At 44.7% G+C, this 25,271-nt stretch overlaps 2 protein-coding genes across 2 annotated transcripts in view; one reads left to right on the top strand and one right to left on the bottom strand.

Annotated features, from left to right (window-relative positions):
- cenpp (centromere protein P) overlaps positions 1 to 5,237 on the bottom strand; it is a 216,498-nt gene extending 211,261 nt beyond the window's left edge. Inside the window, exons 1-2 of the mRNA XM_029692797.1 lie at positions 4,917 to 5,237; positions 4,578 to 4,718 (exon numbers count right to left, since the gene is read on the bottom strand). Coding sequence (XP_029548657.1) covers positions 4,578 to 4,718; positions 4,917 to 5,077 — 302 coding nt within the window. The 5' untranslated portion in view covers positions 5,078 to 5,237. The remainder of the gene's footprint in view (positions 1 to 4,577; positions 4,719 to 4,916) is intronic.
- Positions 5,198 to 23,616, top strand: nol8 (nucleolar protein 8). Its single transcript, XM_029692792.1, has 18 exons — positions 5,198 to 5,304; positions 6,019 to 6,166; positions 7,372 to 7,434; positions 7,543 to 7,621; positions 8,243 to 8,393; positions 8,662 to 8,730; positions 11,326 to 13,182; positions 13,533 to 13,673; positions 14,663 to 14,845; positions 15,175 to 15,309; positions 17,524 to 17,614; positions 17,769 to 17,910; positions 18,353 to 18,436; positions 19,809 to 20,110; positions 20,450 to 20,576; positions 22,378 to 22,439; positions 22,590 to 22,672; positions 22,944 to 23,616. Exons 2-18 carry the CDS (start codon positions 6,046 to 6,048, stop codon positions 23,001 to 23,003), a joined length of 3,750 nt encoding a protein of 1,249 aa, XP_029548652.1. The 5' UTR covers positions 5,198 to 5,304; positions 6,019 to 6,045; the 3' UTR covers positions 23,004 to 23,616.
- Positions 23,617 to 25,271: the final 1,655 nt, after the last annotated feature.

Genomic DNA, 25,271 nt, shown 5'->3' with positions numbered 1-25,271 from the left:
AGGATTTCTGCATAGCACTTTGTGACATTGGCTGATGTAAATAAATGTGATTGATTGAAAGTGAACTATGTGGTAAACAGAGCAAAATTATTCTCTTTTTGTATTCCCACTGCCCCCGACTTTGAATGAGGAACTCATCTCTTTTGACGGTTCACTTCACCTATTTTGTGGTCCGAGTCCTCTTTGTATTCACATTGCTGTGTTCAGAAAGGAAACAAGATCTTTTCCCAACATTCACTCAATGCACTCTGGGTTTTTTCCAAAGTGCAAGACAAGCCTTTCCATCAGCACATGTTATCAGACAGCTACATATTCCTACTTACGTTTTTGGAAGACCACAATAATTGTAATCAGAAGATACTATTAACATGTAAATATTATTGGTAACAGAACAAAGAGCAGAAGAATAACTGCAGATGAAATAACGCTGTAATTGAAAAATGAACACCTAAATGTAGACTACGTCCCTCTTTAAGAGCTAGTTGATTTTGTACCCTTGTGATTCTCACCAAATATATTGTTGTTTTCTTCACAGTATTTAAATAAGCCCAGAATAATCAGCTGATGAAGTTCTCTCAGCCTGTAGTTCAACATCGTGCAAACAAATCATCTGAACGTTGTGTCACTGCCAAACTCCACACACTTTGGAATTTATGTGCATCCTTAACAATCGCTAATCACCTGCACAGCATAACCTCTCTATTGTGGCACCAATGAGACGAGGGGTTATAACAGTATTCTAGTGTGAGGGGTTATAACAGTATTCTAGTGTGAGGGGTTATAACAGTATTCTAGCGTGAGGGGTTATAACAGTAGTCTAGCGTGAGGGGTTATAACAGTAGTCTAGCGTGAGGGGTTATAACAGTAGTCTAGCGTGAGGGGTTATAACAGTAGTCTAGCGTGAGGGGTTATAACAGTAGTCTAGCGTGAGGGGTTATAACAGTAGTCTAGCGTGAGGGGTTATAACAGTAGTCTAGCGTGAGGGGTTATAACAGTAGTCTAGCGTGAGGGGTTATAACAGTAGTCTAGCGTGAGGGGTTATAACAGTAGTCTAGCGTGAGGGGTTATAACAGTAGTCTAGCGTGAGGGGTTATAACAGTAGTCTAGCGTGAGGGGTTATAACAGTAGTCTAGCGTGAGGGGTTATAACAGTAGTCGAGCGTGAGGGGTTATAACAGTAGTCTAGCGTGAGGGGTTGTAACAGTAGTCTAGCGTGAGGGGTTATAACAGTAGTCTAGCGTGAGGGGTTATAACAGTAGTCTAGCGTGAGGGGTTATAACAGTAGTCTAGCGTGAGGGGTTATAACAGTAGTCTAGCGTGAGGGGTTATAACAGTAGTCTAGCGTGAGGGGTTATAACAGTAGTCTAGCGTGAGGGGTTATAACAGTAGTCTAGTGTGAGGGGTTATAACAGTAGTCTAGCGTGAGGGGTTATAACAGTAGTCTAGCGTGAGGGGTTATAACAGTAGTCTAGTGTGAGGGGTTATAACAGTAGTGAACCTGGGGAGCTTTGTGTTCACATTGAGTTAAAAAGGGAACCGGATCGAGGAATTGAAGCGAACCACCTGTCGAGATGGTCTCAGTTTGGTTCCCTTCAGGGGCCTGAGTTCCCATAACCCCTCACACTAGACAGGGGCCTGAGTTCCCATAACCCCTCACACTAGACAGGGGCCTGAGTTCCCATAACCCCTCACACTAGACAAGTTGTTTTGTATTCGTTTTTTTTTTTTTTAAATCAGCAAACGCCACCGAGTTCACCCTAACTGGTTATAGTTCAACACGTGCCGCGTTCAACGAATCAGCAAATCAGAAACGTTTCCTAGTTCCGACTAGCATATGAACACAGCATGACACTTTACCGGCTGCAGAGCTTCGTTTCACTACGGAGTCGCTTCGATTTGGAGAAACGGGCTTGGAGCTCATAGGACTCGTGGATCGGGGTAAAAACATGTAGCTAATGTCCGCCCAGCATCATTTTCTATTTTTACTAATGACCTGCCACTGGCGTTAAACAAAGCATGTGTGCCCATGTATGCTGATGATTCAACCAAATATGCATCAGCAACCACAGCCAATGAAGTCACTGAAACCCTTAACAAGGAGTTGCAGTCTGTTTTAGAATGGGTGGCCAGTAATAAACTGGTCCTGAACATCTCTAAAACTAAGAGCATTGTATTTGGTACAAATCATTCCCTAAGTTCTAGACCTCAGCTGAATCTGGTAATGAATGGTGTGGCTGTTAAACAAGTTGAGGAGACTAAATTACTTGGTGTTACCTTGGATTGTAAGCTGTCATGTTTAAAACATATAGATTCAATGGTTGTAATGATGGGGAGAGGTCTGTCCGTAATAAAGAGATGCTCTGCTTTTGACTCCAAAAAGCAAGTCCTGCAGGCTCTAGTTTTGTCTAATCTTGATTGTGGTCCAGTCGTGTGGTCCAGTGCTGCAAGGAAAGACCTAGTTAAGCTGCAGCTGGCCCAGAACAGAGAGGCATGTTTTGCTCTTCATTGTAATCAGTGGGCTGATATTAATACTATGCTGCCAGTCTCTCTTGGCTAAGAGTTGAGGAGACACTGACTGCATCACTTCTTCTTTTTATAAGGAACATTAATGTGTTGGAAATCCCAAATTGTTTGCATAGTCAACTTACACACAGCTCTGACACACACACTTACCCCATCAGACATGCCGCCAGGGGTCTTTTCATAGTCCCCAAATCCAGAACAAATTCAAGAAAGCGTTCAGTATTATATAGAGCCCTTATTGCATGGAAATTCCTTCCATCTCATATTGCTCAAATAAACAGCAAACCTGGTTTCAGAAACAGATAAAGCAACGCCTCACAGCACAACACCTCTCTCCTATTGGACCTGCTTGTTGTGTGTATGAACTGACATGTATGTGGAACTGATAGATGCGTGCGTGCGCGCGCACGCACGCGCGCACGCACACACACACACACACACACGTTAATGTTTTTAAAATGTATGTAAATTGTATTTTGTCTGCGATGTCTTTTTTCATTGTGTGTCAGACCCCAGTAAGACAAGCTGTCGGGGATTCTAATAAATAAAATTATTATTAAATTAAATCTGCGTTTCACATTTTGTTTTTTTGCCGTAGCACAGTACACATTCAGATAAATCAACTCATTATGAAACTTCAATCAATTGAATAAACTACGGCAAAAACAAAAACGTCCCCCGGACCAGTGGTGTAAAGTACTTCAGTAAAAAAATACTTGAAAGTACTACTTAAGTAGTTTTTTGGAGTATCTGTACTTTACTATTTTTATTTTTGACAACTTTTCTTCAATACATTCCTAAAGAAAGAAAATAATGTACATTTTACTCCATACATTTTCCCTGACACCCAAAGTACTCGTTACATTTTGAATGTTTAGCAGGACACGGAAATGGTACAATATACATGCTTATCAAGAGAACATCCCTGGTCCTCCCTACTGCCTCTGATCTGGAGGACTCACTAAACAGAGAACATCCCTGGTCATCCCTACTGCCTCTGATCTGGAGGACTCACTAAACAGAGAACATCCCTGGTCATCCCTACTGCCTCTGATCTGGAGGACTCACTAAACAGAGAACATCCCTGGTCATCCCTACTGCCTCTGACCTGGAGGACTCACTAAACAGAGAACATCCCTGTTCGTCCCTACTGCCTCTGATCTGGAGGACTCACTAAACAGAGAACATCCCTGTTCGTCCCTACTGCCTCTGATCTGGAGGACTCACTAAACAGAGAACATCCCTGGTCATCCCTACTGCCTCTGATCTGGAGGACTCGCTAAACAGAGAACATCCCTGGTCATCCCTACTGCCTCTGATCTGGAGGACTCACTAAACAGAGAACATCCCTGGTCATCCCTACTGCCTCTGATCTGGAGGACTCACTAAACAGAGAACATCCCTGGTCATCCCTACTGCCTCTGATCTGGAGGACTCACTAAACAGAGAACGTCCCTGTTCGTCCCTACTGCCTCTGATCTGGAGGACTCATTAAACAGAGAACATCCCTGGTCATCCCTACTGTCTCTGATCTGGAGGACTCACTAAACAGAGAACATCCCTGGTCATCACTATTGCCTCTGATCTGGAGGACTCACTAAACAGAGAACATCCCTGGTCATCACTATTGCCTCTGATCTGGAGGACTCACTAAACAGAGAACATCCCTGGTCATCACTACTGCCTCTGATCTCACTAAACACAAATGCATCTTTTGTAAATAATGTCTGAGTGTTAGAGTGTGGCCCCTGGCTATGCGTACATTTTTAAAACAAGAAAATGGTGCCATCTGCTTTGCTTAATAAGGAATTTTAAATGACGTATACTTTTACACTTACTATAAGTATATTTTAGCAATTACATTTACTTTTGATACTTAAGTATATTTAAAAACCCAAATACTTTTATTGAAGTCGTATATTACTGTGTGACTTTTACTCGAGTAATTTTCTATTAAAAGTTATCTTTTACTTGTACTCAGGTATACCAACTGTGTACTTTTTCCACCACTGTCCCGGACCGAGTTGGAGTATTTCTGTCCTAATGTCAACTCACAGAGCATGTTGCATGTGTCCTCCTGCAAGCTTCAGAACCATCTCTCGTTCATTCTCGTCCTGTTGGCTTTGCAGTGCTGCAATCTCCTCTCGGACTGCTTTGATTTGAGCCTCGTAAACATTTTCCAGATTCTTCTTCATTCTGCAAAGAAATCAAAAGGGCTTAGAGAGTGGTGACTTCTTGCAAAAGCAAACAAGAGAGTTAGCTTGTTATTCTCAATAAATATCCGTCATGTAGCTAATTATCACACGTATCTAATCAATGATAAACGAACTAGCGAACTGAACACAGCTAGCTCATCTATATTCTCAGATTTAAGACAAAGTGGATCTAATTTACCTGCCAGACTCCTGTGAAATCCACGTGGAATAAAGTCTTGTGTTCAAAAATAAACCTTTCGCGCTGTTTCTGTCTTCCGGAATAATGTAGTGTGACGGATAAATGAACGGAGGCACATTACAGCTCAGAAAATCATAACGTTTTGTCAACTCAACAAACATTAGTAATACCAAGATAACGAAGTTAAATGATGTGATACTTGTGTGATAACGATTTTTGTAGTTATTTTTTAGAAAGCCAACGTCCCCGACATTACAACCCCCAGAGTCCCGACGACACAACCCGGAACCATTAAACCCCGGAACTAAAACACACGTGTTCACAAAATGTAGACGGAATCTTCTCGTGTACCACCGATCTGGGATGCGTGTGAATTTCCAACGCCGAGGTAAACACTTTTATGATTATATGTTCATTTCGGATCGATTAACACATTTAATCTGTTACTTTACAAACACTTGGATTTCTGCCTGAATGTGTTCAACTTGTCCAGTTAGAAAGGTGTTTATGTCAACGCGGACTGTTGTTTGTGGTGTTGATATAAAACGGATTAAAGTTCACCGTAAAGGAAGTTTCTGAACTAAACGGCGTGGAGCCGATACCATGCTTTCTGGAATCTAACTCCACATTACATAGTTATGCCCAAGGTCAATACTTGAACAATATATATTAAAATGCTCACCTTGTAACTATTTGTCTTCTGTAGTTGCTTGTTAATCAAATACGACCAACCGACTGTTTCCTTGGTGAGATTCAATCGGTGGTTGTATTTTATTAATAAACGTTTGAGAAAGTATGGATTTCAACAAAACAAAATAAAAAGCCACACAGCTACAGAGGACAGACATATGTGGGAGTTTAGTCATTTTATATTTTACGTGTTGACCTTGGGCACATTAATGTAGTCGGATCTACAGTCCACAAAGTCTGGTCTCGGCTCCACGCCGTTTAGTTTGATGATGAACTAAACCAACTTTAAGATAGTTGGGTTTAGTCCGCTTGAGTTGATGGTGCAATCGGTCCTGCACCTATCTTCAGCCATGCAGGACTATACTTAGTTAATCTGGCTGATAAATTGTACCTTTTTTGTTCTCTTTGTCAGATCTGTCAACCTGAGGAATTGGTCACCATGAAACGTCTATATATCGGTGGCCTGAGCCACACCATCACTCAAAAGGATCTGAAAGACAGATTTGGTAAATTTGGTGATGTTCAAGATGTGGAACTTAGGACCAGGAGAGATGATGAAGGTATGTAGACAACCTCTTTTACGATCAGATCAGTGATTATCATATCCCTGTTTAGCCCAATTATTAAACCTTTTTCATTAATTAATGAAATTAGTCTAATGGAAATCTATAGCAACAACTTTGTAGTTATGCCACGACCCCGTGGCAGTGCCTGTTTTAGCAGCATGTACCCCGCGGTGGAAGGTATCCATAATCGATAAGACTGTTCTGATGGAAAGGTCACTTTCATCTCCGATCGGTACCCAAGAAAGTAAAATATCCAATTGTTTGATGCTACCACCGCCCTCCAAATCATACACGGTGCTCAGGCTTCGTTCTACTGCTGCATGTTGCCCAAATGCCAGGCTGATTAGCTAGACAAACAGGTGTGAAACGCAGACAGACAGGTGGGAAACGCAGACAGACAGGTGGGAAACGCAGACAGACAGGTGGGAAACGCAGACAGACAGGTGGGAAACGCAGACAGACAGGTGGGAAACGCAGACAGACAGGTGGGAAACGCAGACAGACAGACAGGTGGGAAACGCAGACAGACAGACAGGTGGGAAACGCAGACAGACAGACAGGTGGGAAACGCAGACAGACAGACAGGTGTGAAACGCAGACAGACAGACAGGTGTGCGCGATACGCTTCGACACAACGTGGAATCCATGTTTGGTTTGGACTTAGAAAGGGGGTGGTAGCAGCATCCAAATCATTTGATTTCATTCTTTCTTGGGCTCTGCAATGCAAACTATGCCCTTTTTCATCAGAACCAATTACGGATTCCAATGCGGGAAAACGAGCTTCTGAAATGGGAATTTGGCCGAGTACCAATCTCACCCACTTCTATGTAATACCCTGAAACGGAACATTACTGTTTAAGTAACTGCACGCACTGTTATAACTGTATACGTGACAGCGAGCTTCATAGGGCTAATTCCCTGTGACGGCGAGCTTCGTAGGGCTAATTCCCTGTGACGGCGAGCTTCGTAGGGTTAATTCCCTGTGACGGCGAGCTTCGTAGGGCTAATTCCCCCGTGCTGACATTGATACGTGACGGAGAGCTTCGTAGGGCTAATTCCCCGTGACCGCGAGCTTCGTAGGGCTAATTCCCCGTGACGGCGAGCTTCGTAGGGTTAATTCCCCGTGCTGACATTGATTGTATTTCCACAGCAGTTTTACTGTCATTTGTAATGATGTGTTGTCTGTTCTTCTTCCACAGGAGTTCCTTATAAAACCTTTGGATACATCAATTTAGAAATTACTGATGCTGATTTTAAGAAATGTAGGTGTCTTTTATTAAGTGCTCTCTCAAACATAATATACACACTGATACGTCAGATAATTAATTCTGTTTCTAACTGTCTTTGTGTCCCTGTTGTGTCCCTATTAGGTATGACTGTGTTGAACAAGTCCAAATGGAAAGGTGGAACGATACAAATTGAGCAGGCCAAAGAAACCTTCTTACAGAAGTAAGGATATTCCTATTTGTGTTTCACTACAAACGTCTGTAGGCCTGGGTATCTTCTGAACAAGTGTCGTCTGTAGGCCTGGGTATCTTCTGAACAAGTGTCGTCTGTAGGCCTGGGTATCTTCTGAACAAGTGTCGTCTGTAGGCCTGGGTATCTTCTGAACAAGTGTCGTCTGTAGGCCTGGGTATCTTCTGAACAAGTGTCGTCTGTAGGCCTGGGTATCTATCTGAACAAGTGTCGTCTGTAGGCCTGGGTATCTTCTGAACAAGTGTCGTCTGTAGGCCTGGGTATCTTCTGAACAAGTGTCGTCTGTAGGCCTTGGTATCTTCTGAACAAGTGTCGTCTGTAGGCCTTGGTATCTTCTGAAACAATGTCGTCGTGATGTATCTACATCAGAAGTTGCCAACCGGCCTTCTGGAGCGCTATTACGTGTGCAGGCTTTTGCTCCAGTCCTGTTCTAACACTTCATTTCAGCGAATCAAAGTCCTGAAGGGGAACGAAGACAAGGGCTGTAGGACCAAAGTCCTACAGGAGGGTAGTTCCTCAAAGAGGAGGGTTGGCCAACTCTTGTGTACACAGCGTGATTGAATTGATGTGCGTGTTGTTGTTTTCTACTACTAGATTAGCTCAGGAGCGTCATGAAGCTGCAGAGAAGATCCAGTCACCAAGCGTCAACCACAAAGTCAAACTAGTGGAGTCTATGAAGGAGGCAGGAGTGGAGAACTTCCATATGAAGGCAGCCGTTCCTGGGACAGAGATACCTGGGCACAAGGTGTGTGTGGGGATATATTTGCCTGTATTTTATTATTGTACTAGACTGGTGCCAGATCTAATTGTACTGACTGTGACAACTCCTATGGTCATTGTCATGTGGTGCGACAATGGTCATACAACACAAAGCAAAGCAATCTGAGACTAGGTTATTATTGTACTGTGCCAGAGAATAGTGAGAATACGTGCAGCACTGAATGGCTGTTCTGTGGTCTTTTTTTTAACATCCATGTTTTGTGTTATTTCTATATTATTGTTCTTTTTTCTAGGATTGGGTTGTGAGTAAATTTGGACGAGTCCTCCCAGTTCTTAATCTCAAGTGCCAAGGAAGGAACAAGATATCCTTTTCAAATTGGCCAAATTTCCCTTTTTATGGTTCCAATCTGGAGAGAGAAAAAAACCCGTAGTGAAAGTAGAAATCCTGTCTCGTTGCCTGGTCATCATTTAGTGATGGTGCTTGTTGTTATTTACAGATTCTTATCTTCTCTATAGTTGTCAATGTAGTTCTAAACCGTGAGAAAGCTGTTCGTTGATTACAGCTCAGTGTTCAACACCATAATGCCCTCAAAGCTCATCACTAAGCTAAGGATCCTGGGACTAAACACCTCCCTCTGCAACTGGATCCTGGACTTCCTGACGGGCCGCCCCCAGGTGGTGAGGGTAGGTAGCAACACATCCGCCACGCTGATCCTCAACCCTGGAGCTCCCCAGGGGTGTGTGCTTAGTCCCCTCCTGTACTCCCTGTTCACCCACGACTGCTTGGCAGCGCACGACTCCAACACCATTAAATTTGCCCTGAAGGTGTTAGGCCTAATCACAGACAACGATGAGATGGCCTACAGGGAGGAGGTCAGAGACCTGGCCGCGTGGTGCCAGGACAACAACCTCTGCCTCAACGTGAGTGAGACAAAAGAGCTGATCGTAGACTATAGGAAATGGGGTCACTTTACTCCTACTACCTACATGTACATATTACCTCCACTAACCTGCACCCCTGCACATTGATTCAGTACCGATACCCCCTGTATAAAGTCTCCACATTGACTCTGTACCGGTACCCCCTGTATATAGCCTCCACATTGATTCAGTACCGGTACCCCCTGTATATAACCTCCACATTGACTCTGTACCAGTACCCCCTGTATATAGCCTCCACATTGACTCTGTACCGGTACCCCCTGTATATAGCCTCCACATTGACTCTGTACCGGTACCCCCTGTATATAGCCTCCACATTGACTCTGTACCGGTACCCCCCTGTATATAGTCTCCACATTGACTCTGTACCGGTACCCCCTGTATATAGCCTCCACATTGACTCTGTACCGGTACCCCCTGTATATAGCCTCCACATTGACTCTGTACCGGTACCCCCTGTATATAGCCTCCACATTGACTCTGTACCGGTACCCCCTGTATATAGCCTCCACATTGACTCTGTACCGGTACCCCCTGTATATAGCCTCCACATTGACTCTGTACCGGTACCCCCTGTATATAGCCTCCACATTGACTCTGTACCGGTACCCCCTGTATATAGCCTCCACATTGACTCTGTACCGGTACCCCCTGTATATAGCCTCCACATTGACTCTGTACCGGTACCCCCTGTATATAGCCTCCACATTGACTCAGTACCGGTACCCCCTGTATATAGCCTCCACATTGACTCTGTACCGGTACCCCCTGTATATAGCCTCCACATTGACTCTGTACCGGTACCCCCTGTATATAGCCTCCACATTGACTCTGTACCGGTACCCCCCTGTATATAGCCTCCACATTGACTCTGTACCGGTACCCCCCTGTATATAGCCTCCACATTGACTCTGTACCGGTACCCCCTGTATATAGCCTCCACATTGACTCAGTACCGGTACCCCCCTGTATATAGCCTCCACATTGACTCAGTACCGGTACCCCCTGTATATAGCCTCCACATTGACTCAGTACCGGTACCCCCTGTATATAGCCTCCACATTGACTCAGTACCGGTACCCCCTGTATATAGCCTCCACATTGACTCAGTACCGGTACCCCCCTGTATATAGCCTCCACATTGACTCAGTACCGGTACCCCCCTGTATATAGCCTCCACATTGACTCAGTACCGGTACCCCCCTGTATATAGCCTCCACATTGACTCAGTACCGGTACCCCCTGTATATAGCCTCCACATTGACTCAGTACCGGTACCCCCTGTATATAGCCTCCACATTGACTCAGTACCGGTACCCCCCTGTATATAGCCTCCACATTGACTCAGTACCGGTACCCCCCTGTATATAGCCTCCACATTGACTCAGTACCGGTACCCCCCTGTATATAGCCTCCACATTGACTCAGTACCGGTACCCCCCTGTATATAGCCTCCACATTGACTCAGTACCGGTACCCCCTGTATATAGCCTCCACATTGACTCAGTACCGGTACCCCCTGTATATAGCCTCCACATTGACTCAGTACCGGTACCCCCTGTATATAGCCTCCACATTGACTCAGTACCGGTACCCCCCTGTATATAGCCTCCACATTGACTCTGTACCGGTACCCCCCTGTATATAGCCTCCACATTGACTCTGTACCGGTACCCCCTGTATATAGCCTCCACATTGACTCTGTACCGGTACCCCCTGTATATAGCCTCCACATTGACTCTGTACCGGTACCCCCTGTATATAGCCTCCACATTGACTCTGTACCGGTACCCCCTGTATATAGCCTTGTTTTTGTTTTTTGTATAACTTTTTTTTTAGGAAGTATTTAAAAAAAAAATATTTGATCTGCATTGTTGGTTTAAGGTCTTGTGAGTAAGCATTTCACAGTAAGGTCTACCTACACCTGTTGTTTTCGGCTCATGTGACAAATTATTATATTTTTATTTGAATTGTCACAAAAACAGAATGTTAGTTCCCCTTGACTCCAGTATCACTTCATCAAGTATGATCCGTCGAAACACAGCCACAACATCAAGAAACTCGAGAGTTCATCATCTGAGGTTCCAGAACCGACGCCGGTGTCCCAACTAACGTGGCAAATATCAGGTGGCGACGACGACATCAGTAAGAAGAGAAGAGGAGAGTTCCCACCACAGAAAACACCAGCTGCTAAAAAGAAGAAAGACTGTCCGGACCAATTCGTTGCAAATGGACAGTCTAATAATGTGAAGTGCTGTGGTACCTCTGAGAAAGGTTCAACAGGTCAGAAGTCTAACGGAGAAACCAGACTTCCAACTAAACCTAAACAGACACCGGCCTCTAAGAAACTCCAGACACACGCTTCTGTGTGTGTTTTTGACAGTGGCGATGACTCGGATGGTGACGTTAGGATGTTGGCACAGCTGAGTGCACCGGCGAACGGCCCAGTAGTAGATGAGGATGAAGACAACCTGGAGGTTGTAGGCGATAACTACATACCCAGAACATTCCTTACCCAGCAGAAGACTAAAGATGTCTGCCAGATTCCAGGGGGGTCTTCTAGGAAGAACGAGGAGGATTATGACTCGGCTGATACTGATGAGATCCTCAACTCCAGGAAAACGTCCAGCAGTACCAAGCGGGAACAACTGCCTGAGGTCAGTAAAACACAGGAGAAAACCGAGGTGAATAAGCAAACCAACAACCTGGAAACAGACAGAACTAAAGTAAAAAAGGCTAACAAAGTCCTCCCTAAAAAGGCTGTAAAGAAAGTCTTCCCTATAATGAAAGTCCCTTCCCCAGAGAGTGATAGTGAGGATGAAGAGGGTGAAGAATCTAACTCTTCAAAAGCCGAAAGGACTTATAACGTCCTCCCTAAGAAAAAGGCTATTGAGAAATCCACAACCCCTTCACAATCTGATGATGATGATGATGATTCGGAAGAAGAGAGTGATTCTGACTCTTCAAAAGCCCGAAAGACCGTCAAGAAGGTTGTCTCTAAAAAGAAGACCCCTCCTTCAGAATTATCCTCTGACGATACATCTGAGGCTAGCGCCGATTCTGAATACGAAGCCATGTTTTCTAACTGTCAGAGGTTAGAGTTTTCACTGGACGATCTGCAGCAGCTGGTTAGAGAATCGTTTTTAAAAGGCTTGGACCAGGACAGCGACGACGACGACGATCCGGGATCTGATTCACAACAACCTGGACCAAATCGGGTGTCTGAGGTGCTACGAATAGAACCCCAGGTTACTGCCTCTAAGGCTCCTGTACCGCTGGCTAAGACAGGAAATGGAAACACACCAGAGGAGATTCTGGCAGCCATCTTTGAAGAGGACAACAGCGACGAGGTGAAGAAGAAGAAGGGGAAGAAGAAAACGAACCCGTCAACATCTCTTCCTGCTTTCCAGGGGACCAAGGCTCTCTTAGCCACATCGTCACAAAGTGCCGGACAACACAGTCTAAAAAGACAAGTTGAGGAGGACGGTAAAACGGAGACGTCCTCTAAGAGACAGAAACGTGACAGATTAGTGTCTAAACCCAGTGCCTCAGGTGATGATTCCAAGACTGTGGCAAAACCCTCAGAAACTAAAGGCATAGCTCGTCCTCCTAGCAGCTCGGATAGTGAAGAGACGACCGAGGCACCAGCCCTCAAACAGAAAACTACTTCTAAAACCAAGGCAGAGAGAACTGTTGAGCCAACAGCCCTCAAACAGAAAACTACTTCTAAGGCCAAGGCAGAGAAGAAGTCTGTCCCAGAGGCTAGCTCTACATCCAGCAGCAGCAGTAGTGGTTCCTCCAGTCTGGAGTCAGAGGAAGATGTACCGAACGCCTTTAGGAGTGTACCCGCTAAAAAGACTCAGAAGGCTGAGGTATTCTCTCTCTCTCTCTCTCTCTCTCTCTCTCTCTCGCTCTCTCGCGCTCTCTCTGCTCTCTCTGCTCTCTCTGCTCTCTCTCTCTGCGCTCTCTCTCTCTCTCTCTCTGTGTGCGCTCTCTCTCTCTCTCTCTGTGTGCGCTCTCTCTCTCTCTCTGCTCTCTTCTCTCTCTCTCTCTCTGTGTGCTCTCTCTCTCTGTGCTCTCTCTCTCTCTGTTCTTTTATTGCCTTGTATTTGTTTTTAATCTCTTACGTCAGTAGCCTAACCTACCTGGCTAAATAAAAGGCTAAATAAATAAATGTACTTTAAATAAAGTGTGAATGTTAATGATTTATTAATTGTTGCAGGTGTCTAAGAAGCCCCAGAGTGCTGGTGGGGTTATAGATGCTCAGCAGCAGGACAACCAGAAACGTCTAGCTGCTCAGGAGCAGAGGCAGAAGGAGGTTGAACTACAGAAGAAACTCATACAGGAGGCTCTGGCTAAACTGGTAAGTCACTGGTAGCATGTCACTGGTAGCATGTCACTGGTAGCATGTCACACAAAGTAGCAACGACACAGTACAGTACAAGGCTCTTCTCCTGGTCAGAGCCACCAGTAAGGAGTGTTATCGCTGCTTATGTTCTCTGTTATGTTGTTATCTGGGGGGGTATATATATTCCAGGGACAGAGATAGTTAACCCAGACCTGAACCATTCAGAGCCCTATCCCAGACCTGAACCATTCAGAGCCCTATCCCAGACCTTAACCATTCAGAGCCCTATCCCTTACCTTAACCATTCAGAGCCCTATCCCAGACCTGAACCATTCAGAGCCCTATCCCAGACCTGAACCATTCAGAGCCCTATCCCAGACCTGAACCATTCAGAGCCCTATCCCAGACCTGAACCATTCAGAGCCCTATCCCAGACCTGAACCATTCAGAGCCCTATCCCAGACCTGAACCTTTCAGAGCCCTATCCCAGACCTGAACCTTTCAGAGCCCTATCCCAGACCTGAACCATTCAGAGCCCTATCCCTTACCTGAACCATTCAGAGCCCTATCCCAGACCTGAACCATTCAGAGCCCTATCCCAGACCTGAACCATTCAGAGCCCTATCCCAGACCTGAACCATTCAGAGCCCTATCCCAGACCTGAACCATTCAGAGCCCTATCCCTTACCTGAACCATTCAGAGCCCTATCCCTTACCTGAACCATTCAGAGCCCTATCCCAAACCGTAACCCTTACCTTCTAAATTTGACGTTTGGCGAATGCGGGTGAACGTCTAATCCTGCATTAAGACTGTGAGAGCCTGTTGAATATTACACCAACTCAGCAAGTCTAATGTGGGATATTTATAATTGACACATTGTTTTATTTGTTAATCTCTTTATTGTTGGTTCTTAACTCTACTACATAGCAATGTAAATACTTAAACAAAATAAGAAAATGATTTTGTCAGAATATCCTCGCCCATTTCATGGTGTTTTGGTCAGGATTCAGCTGCTAATGGGAAACACCACATCAAGTTCAGCTCTGATGAGGAAGATGAGGAAGAACAGACTTCTCCTATACCTCCCAACCCCAAGAAGACACTGTTCCAGGACAGCCAGTCGGATGAGGAAGACTCTAGCGATGAAGTATCACCCGCTAGAGGAAAACCAGGCCTTAAAGACAAGGTAATCTGTTTTGCCGTTGTTACAACCATAAACTGTATGAAAGTCATAGGACCACGGAGAAATAACAGCTATGAATGGATTTCTCTTACGACCCCGTGAAGAAATGTTTTTAGCGAAAGGTTACATCTTATTCACCATACTAAACACATGATTGGTAGCATGGTTTCAGATCTGTTGTTTGACTAGCCTGGGTACCGGTCTTATTGTTACCATCATGCCACTTCCTGTTTTGGCATCACAAAGAAGTGGCATGATGGTAACAAACAGACTTGTTCCCAGGCTGGTAATCTGGTTGTTTTACATGTACAGTTAGCTGTTACCTGTTCCAGGCATCTGAGAAGCTGGCGGGCGGCAACCTGTTTGACGACGACGACGATGATGATGATGATGATGAGGAGGAGGAGAAGAGGGATGGGGACAGGTTCCAGATTAAACCTCAGTTTGAAGGAAAAGCTGGAGCAAAGGTGAGCTGGTATTACACAACAGTTGACTCGCTGACTATTGACATTAGGCTGACATTAGGCTGACATTAGGCTGACATTAGGCTGACATTAGGCTGACATTAGGCTGACATTAGGCTGACATTAGGCTGACATTAGGCTGACATTAGGCTGACATTAGGCTGACATTAGGCTGACATTAGACTGACATTAGACTGACATTAGACACGTTTCAGGCTGTTGACATTAGGCTGACATTAGGCTGACATTAGGCTGACATTAGACTGACATTAGACACGTTTCAGGCTGTTGACATTAGGCTGACATTAGGCTGACATTAGGCTGACATTAGACACGTTTCAGGCTGTTGACATTAGGCTGACATTAGGCTGACATTAGGCTGACATTAGACACGTTTCAGGCTGTTGACATTAGGCTGACATTAGGCTGACATTAGACACGTTTCAGGCTGTTGACATTAGGCTGACATTAGGCTGACATTAGACACGTTTCAGGCTGTTGACATTAGGCTGACATTAGACACGTTTCAGGCTGTTGACATTAGACTGACATTAGGCTGACATTAGGCTGACATTAGGCTGACTATTGACATTAGACACGTTTCAGGCTGTTGACATTAGGCTGACATTAGGCTGACATTAGACACGTTTCAGGCTGTTGACATTAGGCTGACATTAGGCTGACATTAGACACGTTTCAGGCTGTTGACATTAGGCTGACATTAGACACGTTTCAGGCTGTTGACATTAGACTGACATTAGGCTGACATTAGGCTGACATTAGGCTGACATTAGGCTGACTATTGACATTAGACACGTTTCAGGCTGTTGACATTAGGCTGACATTAGGCTGACATTAGACACGTTTCAGGCTGTTGACATTAGACACGTTTCAGGCTGTTGACATTAGGCTGACATTAGACACGTTTCAGGCTGTTGACATTAGGCTGACATTAGGCTGACATTAGGCTGACATTAGGCTGACATTAGACACGTTTCAGGCTGTTGACATTAGACTGACATTAGGCTGACATTAGGCTGACATTAGACAAGTTTCAGGCTGTTGACATTAGGCTGACATTAGACACGTTTCAGGCTGTTGACATTAGACTGACATTAGGCTGACATTAGACACGTTTCAGGCTGTTGACATTAGACTGACATTAGGCTGACATTAGGCTGACATTAGACACGTTTCAGGCTGTTGACATTAGACTGACATTAGGCTGACATTAGGCTGACATTAGACACGTTTCAGGCTGTTGACATTAGACTGACATTAGGCTGACATTAGACTGACATTAGACACGTTTCAGGCTGTTGACATTAGACTGACATTAGGCTGACATTAGACACGTTTCAGGCTGTTGACATTAGTCGGTGCCTACGTCTGAAATGACACCCTGTTCTCTAAGTTGTATTGTATCAAAGTGTCTGCTAAATGACACCCTGTTCTCATTGTTGTTATGTCGGCTATTTACGTTTTTTTGTCATTTACCAGATGCTCTTATCCAGAGAGATTTACATTATTTTTACTTGTTGTATTTTTTTGTGGGACCGTCTGGCTAACTGTTGACCTTCTACTGTTGACCTTCTACTGTTGACCTTCTACTGTGTTGACCTTCTACTGTGTTGACCTTCTACTGTCGACCTTCTACTGTCGACTTTCTACTGTTGACTTTCTACTGTTGACCTTCTACTGTTGACCTTCTACTGTGTTGACCTTCTACTGTGTTGACCTTCTACTGTGTTGACCTTCTACTGTGTTGACCTTCTACTGTCGAGCTTCTACTGTCGAGCTTCTACTGTCGAGCTTCTACTGTGTTGACCTTCTACTGTGTTGACCTTCTACTGTGTTGACCTTCTACTGTGTTGACCTTCTACTGTCGACCTTCTACTGTCGACCTTCTACTGTCGTCCTTCTACTGTTGACCTTCTACTGTTGACCTTCTACGGTTGACTTCTACTGTTGACAAAGAAGAAAAAAGTACAACTGTAAGTCTCTCTGGATAAGAGCGTCTGATATGTAAATAGCCGACGTAATAACGAAGAAAATATGGTCATTTAGAAAACCACTTTCATCCAAAACAACTTCCAGAACTGTTAGCAAACAGCATATTCAGTCACATATATATATATATATTTATTTATTTATTTATTTATTATTTACTACTTAATTATCTTTCCTTTCAAACTGTTTTATTCAAAATGTTTGTAGCTCATGCAACTGCAGTCGAGGTTTGGAACAGATGAGCGTTTCCAGATGGACCACAGGTTTATTGACAGTGATGAAGATGAAGATGAACCAGGTGAGGCAGATCGACTGTCCTATTGGAGGGTTCTTTCTCTCTCTGAAAATCCCATTCCTAAACCCTCTCTAGACACTGCCTTTTTTTTTTTTTTTTTTTCCAGTGCTTTTATGGTTTTGATTTGTTTACTCTTTTTATTTTATTTCCTTGACAGAGGAAGAGTCGTCTCAGCCGGAGAGAGAGTGTGAGCTGGAAGAGGAAAAGAAGAAAAGTCTAGACATCTTAAATAATCTCCTCAACATCAACATACAACCCTCTGACCCTAATAAACCTACAGCCAAGGGCAAGACGTTCAGGTCAGTCAGAACTCACTGGAGTTCATGTCACTATGTCAGAACGGTGTCTGAAATGGTACCCTGTTCCCTATGTAGGGTTCTAGTGCACTATGGGGCCGCTGGTCAACAGTAGGGCACTATGGGGCCCCCTGGTCAACAGTAGGGCACTATGGGGCCCCCTGGTCAACAGTAGGGCACTATGGGGCCCCTGGTCAACAGTAGGGCACTATATAGGGAATAGAATGCCATTTCAGACACAGGTTGCATAACACTCTAACCTCAACAGCCCGAGGCGTGTCTGCCAGTCTAATGTTGTCAGATTACTGTATGAGGGCAAGATGACTCTGATACAGGTCAAATAATATTGTTTCTGATACAGGTCAAATGCTCTTGTTCCCCATTTCTGATATTTTGTATTTTCACAGCATGTTTAATGTTGTGATGCTTTTTTCTGTTGTTGCAGAGATATCTCAGCGTTGCAGTATGACCCGACCAAAGAGGAGCACGCTGCTTTTGAAACTAAGAATGTCGAGCCCAAGAAAGACAGGTATCTGCTTCATAAGAACAAAAAAAGCCCGTTGTCATAGTAACAAAAGGAAAAATCAGGAAATCTAATTTGATTTGTAGTTCTGGACCAGCTCTTATGCATTTTCTTTTTAAATTAAGTCAAATGTTTTCATGACAAAAGTTCCCTGTATGTATAAACAAGGATTCCTTGAACAAATTAGCCCCACCTACTACACGCAAAGTAGCCCCGCCTTCTACACGCAAAGCAAAGTAGCCCCACCTACTACACGCAAAGTAGCCCCGCCTTCTACACGCAAAGCAAAGTAGCCCCGCCTTCTACACGCAAAGCAAAGTAGCCCCGCCTTCTACACGCAAAGCAAAGTAGCCCCGCCTTCTACACGCAAAACAAAGTAGCCCCGCCTTCTACACGCAAAGCAAAGTAGCCCCGCCGACTACACGCAAAGCAAAGTAGCCCCGCCGACTACACGCAAAGCAAAGTAGCCCCGCCGACTACACGCAAAGTAGCCCCGCCTTCTACACGCAAAGCAAAGTAGCCCCGCCTTCTACACGCAAAACAAAGTAGCCCCGCCTTCTACACGCAAAGCAAAGTAGCCCCGCCGACTATACGCAAAGCAAAGTAGCCCCGCCGACTACACGCAAAGCAAAGTAGCCCCGCCGACTACACGCAAAACAAAGTAGCCCCGCCGACTACACGCAAAGCAAAGTAGCCCCGCCTTCTACACGCAAAGCAAAGTAGCCCCGCCGACTACACGCAAAGTAATGATGGATGAAAAGTACACTGTGTTTCTCCTCTGTCTGTACAGTAGGGAAAGTCACTGTTATTATCACAGTCTGCCTTTTAACGTCATCCTTCTACAAACTAAATCATGTAGCGTTCAGGGGTCCTCCTGAGTGGCGCAGCGGTCTAAGACACTGCATCGCAGTGCTAGAGGCGTCACTACAGACCCGGGTTCGATCCCAGTCTGTGTCGCAGCCGGCCGCGACTTGGAGACCCATGAGGTGTCGCACAATTGGCCCAGCGTAGTCCGGGCTAGGGGAGGGTTTGGCCCGGCCGGCCGGGATGTCCTTGTCCCATCGCGCACTAGCGACTCCTGTGGCGGGCCGGGTCGCAGTGCACGCTGACACGGTCGCTAACTGTACGGTGTTTCCTCCGACACATTGGTGCGGCTGGCTTCCGGGGTTAAGCGAAGAAGCAGTGCGGCTTGGCGGGGTTGTGTTTCAGAGGACACACGGCTCTCGACCTCCGTCTCTCTCGAGCCCGTACGGTAGTTGCAGCGATGAGACAAGACTGTAACTACCAATTTAGATATCATAAAAACAAAGAGTAGGTGCAGCGTTGAGGTGAGGTACATGTTTTACTAAGTTGTTCTTGTCCCATGTGTTAATTACAGTAAACTAGCAAGGAAGAAGAAGCGAGAGGAGGCTGAGAAGCTGCCCGAGGTCTCTAGGGCGATGTATTACGATGTGTCCATGGATCTGAAGGAGGTGTTTGGAACCTCCAAGGAGGAGCAAACGGAGGAGGAGGAGGAGAAGAATGTGGCCTGGGATAAAGAAGAGGAAGAGACCAGTCAGGCGACGGCAGTAGATCCAGTAATGGTGTCATCTCACCTGTCAACCATTGAGGGAGAGTCGTCAGGCTTCAAGTTCTCATTCTTTGGGGGTGACACGGCAGCCGAAACAACCACTGAAAAAGGTAACTTGCGTTGTCTGTTTTTACGGTTTCTTTTTTTCTTTTAATGCAACCAGCTGTCTTTGCTCTTACCGGTTAAGTCTTGGCGTTCTGTAAACGGCATCTTCCTCTGTTCAAACTCATTACACAGGACCAGTAGTTTTTATGACCATGTGATGGACCATTACTGGTTTTCCTCTGGTCTGACCCCCCCTGGGTCTACCTCTGGTCTGACCCCCCTGGGTTTTCGTCTGGTCTGACCCCCATAGCCCCACACCTGCCAGTTGTCAGTACACACAGCAGCAGCGTGATCTTTGACGTCCAGTTTAGTGTCTGTCTCCGTCTCTGGTTGTCCCTCTCCAGAGGAGTACCGTATCGAGACGCTCAAGGGGGCCAAGGTGTCATGGCAGGTGGACCCTCGTTTCCAGGACAGCAGTGATGAAGAGGAGGAGGAAGAGGAGGAACAGACTGACACCACTACACCCACAGAGTAATTAATACCTTATAGCCACTTGTCTTTTTATTAACTACTTACAGCTTCAGAGTAACATCAATCAGGGGCCCTGTTTACCTGTATCGATACAGTTAGAGCCCTGTTTACCTGTATCGATACAGTTAGGGCCCTGTTTACCTGTATCGATACAGTTGGGGCCCTGTTTACCTGTATCGATACAGTTGGGGCCCTGTTTACCTGTATCGATACAGTTGGGGCCCTGTTTACCTGTATCGATACAGTTGGGGCCCTGTTTACCTGTATCGATACAGTTGGGGCCCTGTTTACCTGTATCGATACAGTTGGGGCCCTGTTTACCTGTATCGATACAGTTGGGGCCCTGTTTACCTGTATCGATACAGTTGGGGCCCTGTTTACCTGTATCGATACAGTTAAATGGTAAATACGTCCCTGTTAGGTCCCTGTTTACCTGTATCGATACAGTTGGGGCCCTGTTTACCTGTATCGATACAGTTGGGGCCCTGTTTACCTGTATCGATACAGTTGGGGCCCTGTTTACCTGTATCGATACAGTTAAATGGTAAATACGTCCCTGTTAGGTCCCTGTTTACCTGTATCGATACAGTTGGGGCCCTGTTTACCTGTATTGATACAGTTGGGGCCCTGTTTACCTGTATCGATACAGTTGGGGCCCTGTTTACCTGTATCGATACAGTTGGGGCCCTGTTTACCTGTATCGATACAGTTGGGGCCCTGTTTACCTGTATCGATACAGTTGGGGCCCTGTTTACCTGTATCGATACAGTTGGGGCCCTGTTTACCTGTATCGATACAGTTGGGGCCCTGTTTACCTGTATCGATACAGTTGGGGCCCTGTTTGCCTGTATCGATACAGTTACATGGTAAATACGTCACTGTTTACCTGTATCGATACAGTTGGGGCCCTGTTTGCCTGTATCGATACAGTTGGGGCCCTGTTTGCCTGTATCGATACAGTTGGGGCCCTGTTTACCTGTATCGATACAGTTGGGGCCCTGTTTGCCTGTATCGATACAGTTGGGGCCCTGTTTGCCTGTATCGATACAGTTACATGGTAAATACGTCACTGTTTACCTGTATCGATACAGTTGGGGCCCTGTTTGCCTGTATCGATACAGTTGGGGCCCTGTTTGCCTGTATCGATACAGGTTGGGGCCCTGTTTGCCTGTATCGATACAGGTTGGGGCCCTGTTTGCCTGTATCGATACAGGTTGGGGCCCTGTTTGCCTGTATCGATACAGGTTGGGGCCCTGTTTGCCTGTATCGATACAGGTTGGGGCCCTGTTTGCCTGTATCGATACAGGTTGGGGCCCTGTTTGCCTGTATCGATACAGGTTGGGGCCCTGTTTGCCTGTATCGATACAGGTTGGGGCCCTGTTTGCCTGTATCGATACAGGTTGGGGCCCTGTTTGCCTGTATCGATACAGGTTGGGGCCCTGTTTGCCTGTATCGATACAGGTTGGGGCCCTGTTTGCCTGTATCGATACAGGTTGGGGCCCTGTTTGCCTGTATCGATACAGGTTGGGGCCCTGTTTGCCTGTATCGATACAGGTTGGGGCCCTGTTTGCCTGTATCGATATAGGTTGGGGCCCTGTTTACCTGTATCGATACAGGTTGGGGCCCTGTTTACCTGTATCGATACAGTTACAAGGTAAATACATCATGGTCATTGATAGAAAATAATATTATTTAGTCAACCTGGGGACTTCTGGATATTGATTATGATGATATTAAATGGGTTGCTTTGACAGTGCTGTCAGTGTATGGATTTTGTTAACTGTTTGTTTCTGTTCATTAGAGAGCCGCTGGCGTCAAAGAAAGCTTTCTTCTTTTTCCAGCTCGACGATAAACGGTTAAAAGGTAACGTTAGGCCTTTTTCAACAGTCACAACACACTTTGCTAAGGGAACTTTGTTTTACGTTTCAACATAAAAAAAAATTTAAAAATGTTTTTAAAGTATAAAACATATAAACACAATATCAACATGACACTTTTGTTTTGTCCAATCAGAGGGGCCTAAAGCGTTCTGCAGGTCATCCAAGCTGGAGGACCAAAGAGAGGAGTGGGAGAAGAAGAGGACAGGGCTCAAAGAGGTCAGGCCCTATCTGTCTGTCTGTCTGTCTGTCTGTCTGTCTGTCTGTCTGTCTGTCTGTCTGTCTGTCTGTCTGTCTGTCTGTCACTTTAATGGACTTAAAACTATTCTACACTTGCTTTTAGAATGTCAAATTACATTAAATAAGATTTTTAATATAACTAAAATGATTCCTTTGTAAAATGATTGTCAGTAAAGCAAAAAAAGTACTTATGTATGTATGTATACAATAATTCACCAATGTTTTTCTGATGGTTTTTTTCCCCCTCCAGGAGTACCGTAAAAAACACAAGGATGCGAGAAGGAAGCTGAAAACCTCCCAAAGAAACTGACACACAAGAATCCACAAGACATTGAGAGGACATCTTGTTTGACGCCATCTTACCCGACTGAGATATGCCTAACAACCATGACAACCATGACTTCTCTTCAACCAAGACTTCTCTTCAGACCATTTCAAATAATGTTTTGACTTTAGGGATGTTACTTTTTATTATGTTAACTTCTAAGCTCCAACTGCAATCCTGTTACCAGCAAAGTTTGTTGTTTTTTTTTTTATCAAAAAGGAACATGGCCGTTTACCAATAAAACCACATTCATTTTCCGCCACCAGGGGACAGGACTGTGTTGTTTTAACTCAGACGGTGTTGTTGACTTCCTTGAGGTGGTGAGGGAGACTGAAGTTGTCCCTAGATGCTGGTCTCGGGTCATTTTTGCATTTTCCCCCACTCTAATTGTTAACGTTAGGATTGGGGAAAGGGAAGCTGATCTGTACCTAGGGGAAACTACACTCCCTGGAGTGAGGGAGACTGCTGTCCACATCTAGATCCATCTCCATTTACAATACATAATGATGTGAATCTGATCTGTACTACAGAATTGCATGGTTGTAATTTGATTTGTCTCTTTTCTATGGAGAATTAAAAACCCAGAATATCTTTTCAATTGTGATTTTTATTATTTAAGCCATTTGGATCACTGGTTGGAGAAAGGACTTTTTGTGTTATTTTGAGATTTTCCATGAACAATTTTAGTGGGTAGTGTGTTTTCTCAATTATCTTTACTAATAAGTGAACAGTGACTACAGAGTACGGCCCTTAATGTTATGGACGCTATATCAGTTACACCTTTTATTGGCGTCTCAATGACTATATCTAAGTTACACCTTTATTGGCGTCTCAATGGCTATATCTAAGTTACACCTTTATTGGCGGCACCAGTGGCTATACCTAAATTACACCTTTATTGGCGTCTCAATGGCTATATCAGTTACACCTTTATTGGCGTCTCAATGGCTATATCTAAGTTACACCTTTATTGGAGTCTCAGTGGCTATATCTAAATTACACCTTTATTGGCGGCACCAGTGGCTATACCTAAATTACACCTTTATTGGAGTCTCAGTGGCTATATCTAAATTACACCTTTATTGGAGTCTCAGTGGCTATATCTAAATTACACCTTTATTGGCGTCTCAATGGCTATATCTAAGTTCCACCTTTATTGGCGGCACAAGTGGTCACTGAATGGTGTGATGAGCGTGTAAAACCATGTAAACCATATACCACGGTGATCGTCTCAGTCACCAGATCGCAACCCTATTGAACACTTATGGGAGATTCTGGAGCGGCGCCTGAGACAGCGGTTTCCACCACCGTCAACAAAAACACCAAACGATGGAATTTCTGGTGGAAGAATGGTGCCACATCTCTCCAATAGGAGTTCCAGACACTTCTAGAATCGAGGCTATGCCAAGTTGCACTGAAGCTGTTCTGGCAGCGTGTGGTGGCCCAACATCCTATTAAGACACTATGTTGGTGTTTTTTTTGTATTTTTGCAGTTAACTATGTTATTCCACATGTACCGTTTGCTGTCAAAGTGTCTCTCAGAGCCTTATCAGTCTTCTGTGTTACTTTCCATCACATACAGCCTTCAGGAACAGTTACAGGTGAAGTCGAAGTTTACATTCACCTTTAGCCAAATACATTTAAACTCAGTTTACTCACAATTCCTGACATTTAATCCTAGTAAAAATTCCCTGTCTTAGGTCAGTTAGGATCACCACTTTATTTTAAGAATCTGAAATGTCAGAATAATAGTAGAGAGAATTATTTATTTCAGCTTTTATTTCTTTCATCACATTCCCAGTGGGTCAGAAGTTTACATACACTCAATTAGTATTTGGTAGCATTACCTTTAAATTGTTTAACTTGGGTCAAATGTTTCAGGTAGCCTTCCACAAGCTTCCCACAATAAGTTGGGGGAGGACATTTCTCCAAAAAGTACGATCTTTGTCCCCATGTGCAGTTGCAAACTGAGGTCTGGCTTTTTTATGGCGGTTTTGGAGCAGTGGCTTCTTCCTTGTTGAGCGGCTTTTCAGGTTATGTCGATATAGGACTCGTTTTACTGTTGATATAGATTTTTTTTTCTGAGGTCTTGACTGACATCTTTTGATTTTCTTATGATGTCAAGCAAAGAGGCACTGAGTTTGAAGGTAGGCCTTGAAATACATCTACAGGTACACCTCCAATTGACTCAAATGATGTCAATTAGCCTATCAGAAGCTTCTAAAGCCATGACATCCTTTTCTGGAATTTTCC

The sequence above is a fragment of the Salmo trutta genome, chromosome 16, assembly GCF_901001165.1.
Source record: "Salmo trutta chromosome 16, fSalTru1.1, whole genome shotgun sequence".
Taxonomy (NCBI): Eukaryota; Metazoa; Chordata; class Actinopteri; order Salmoniformes; family Salmonidae; genus Salmo; species Salmo trutta.
Note: the sequence above shows the minus strand (reverse complement) of the source record. Positions and strands in the feature narration are given on the sequence as shown.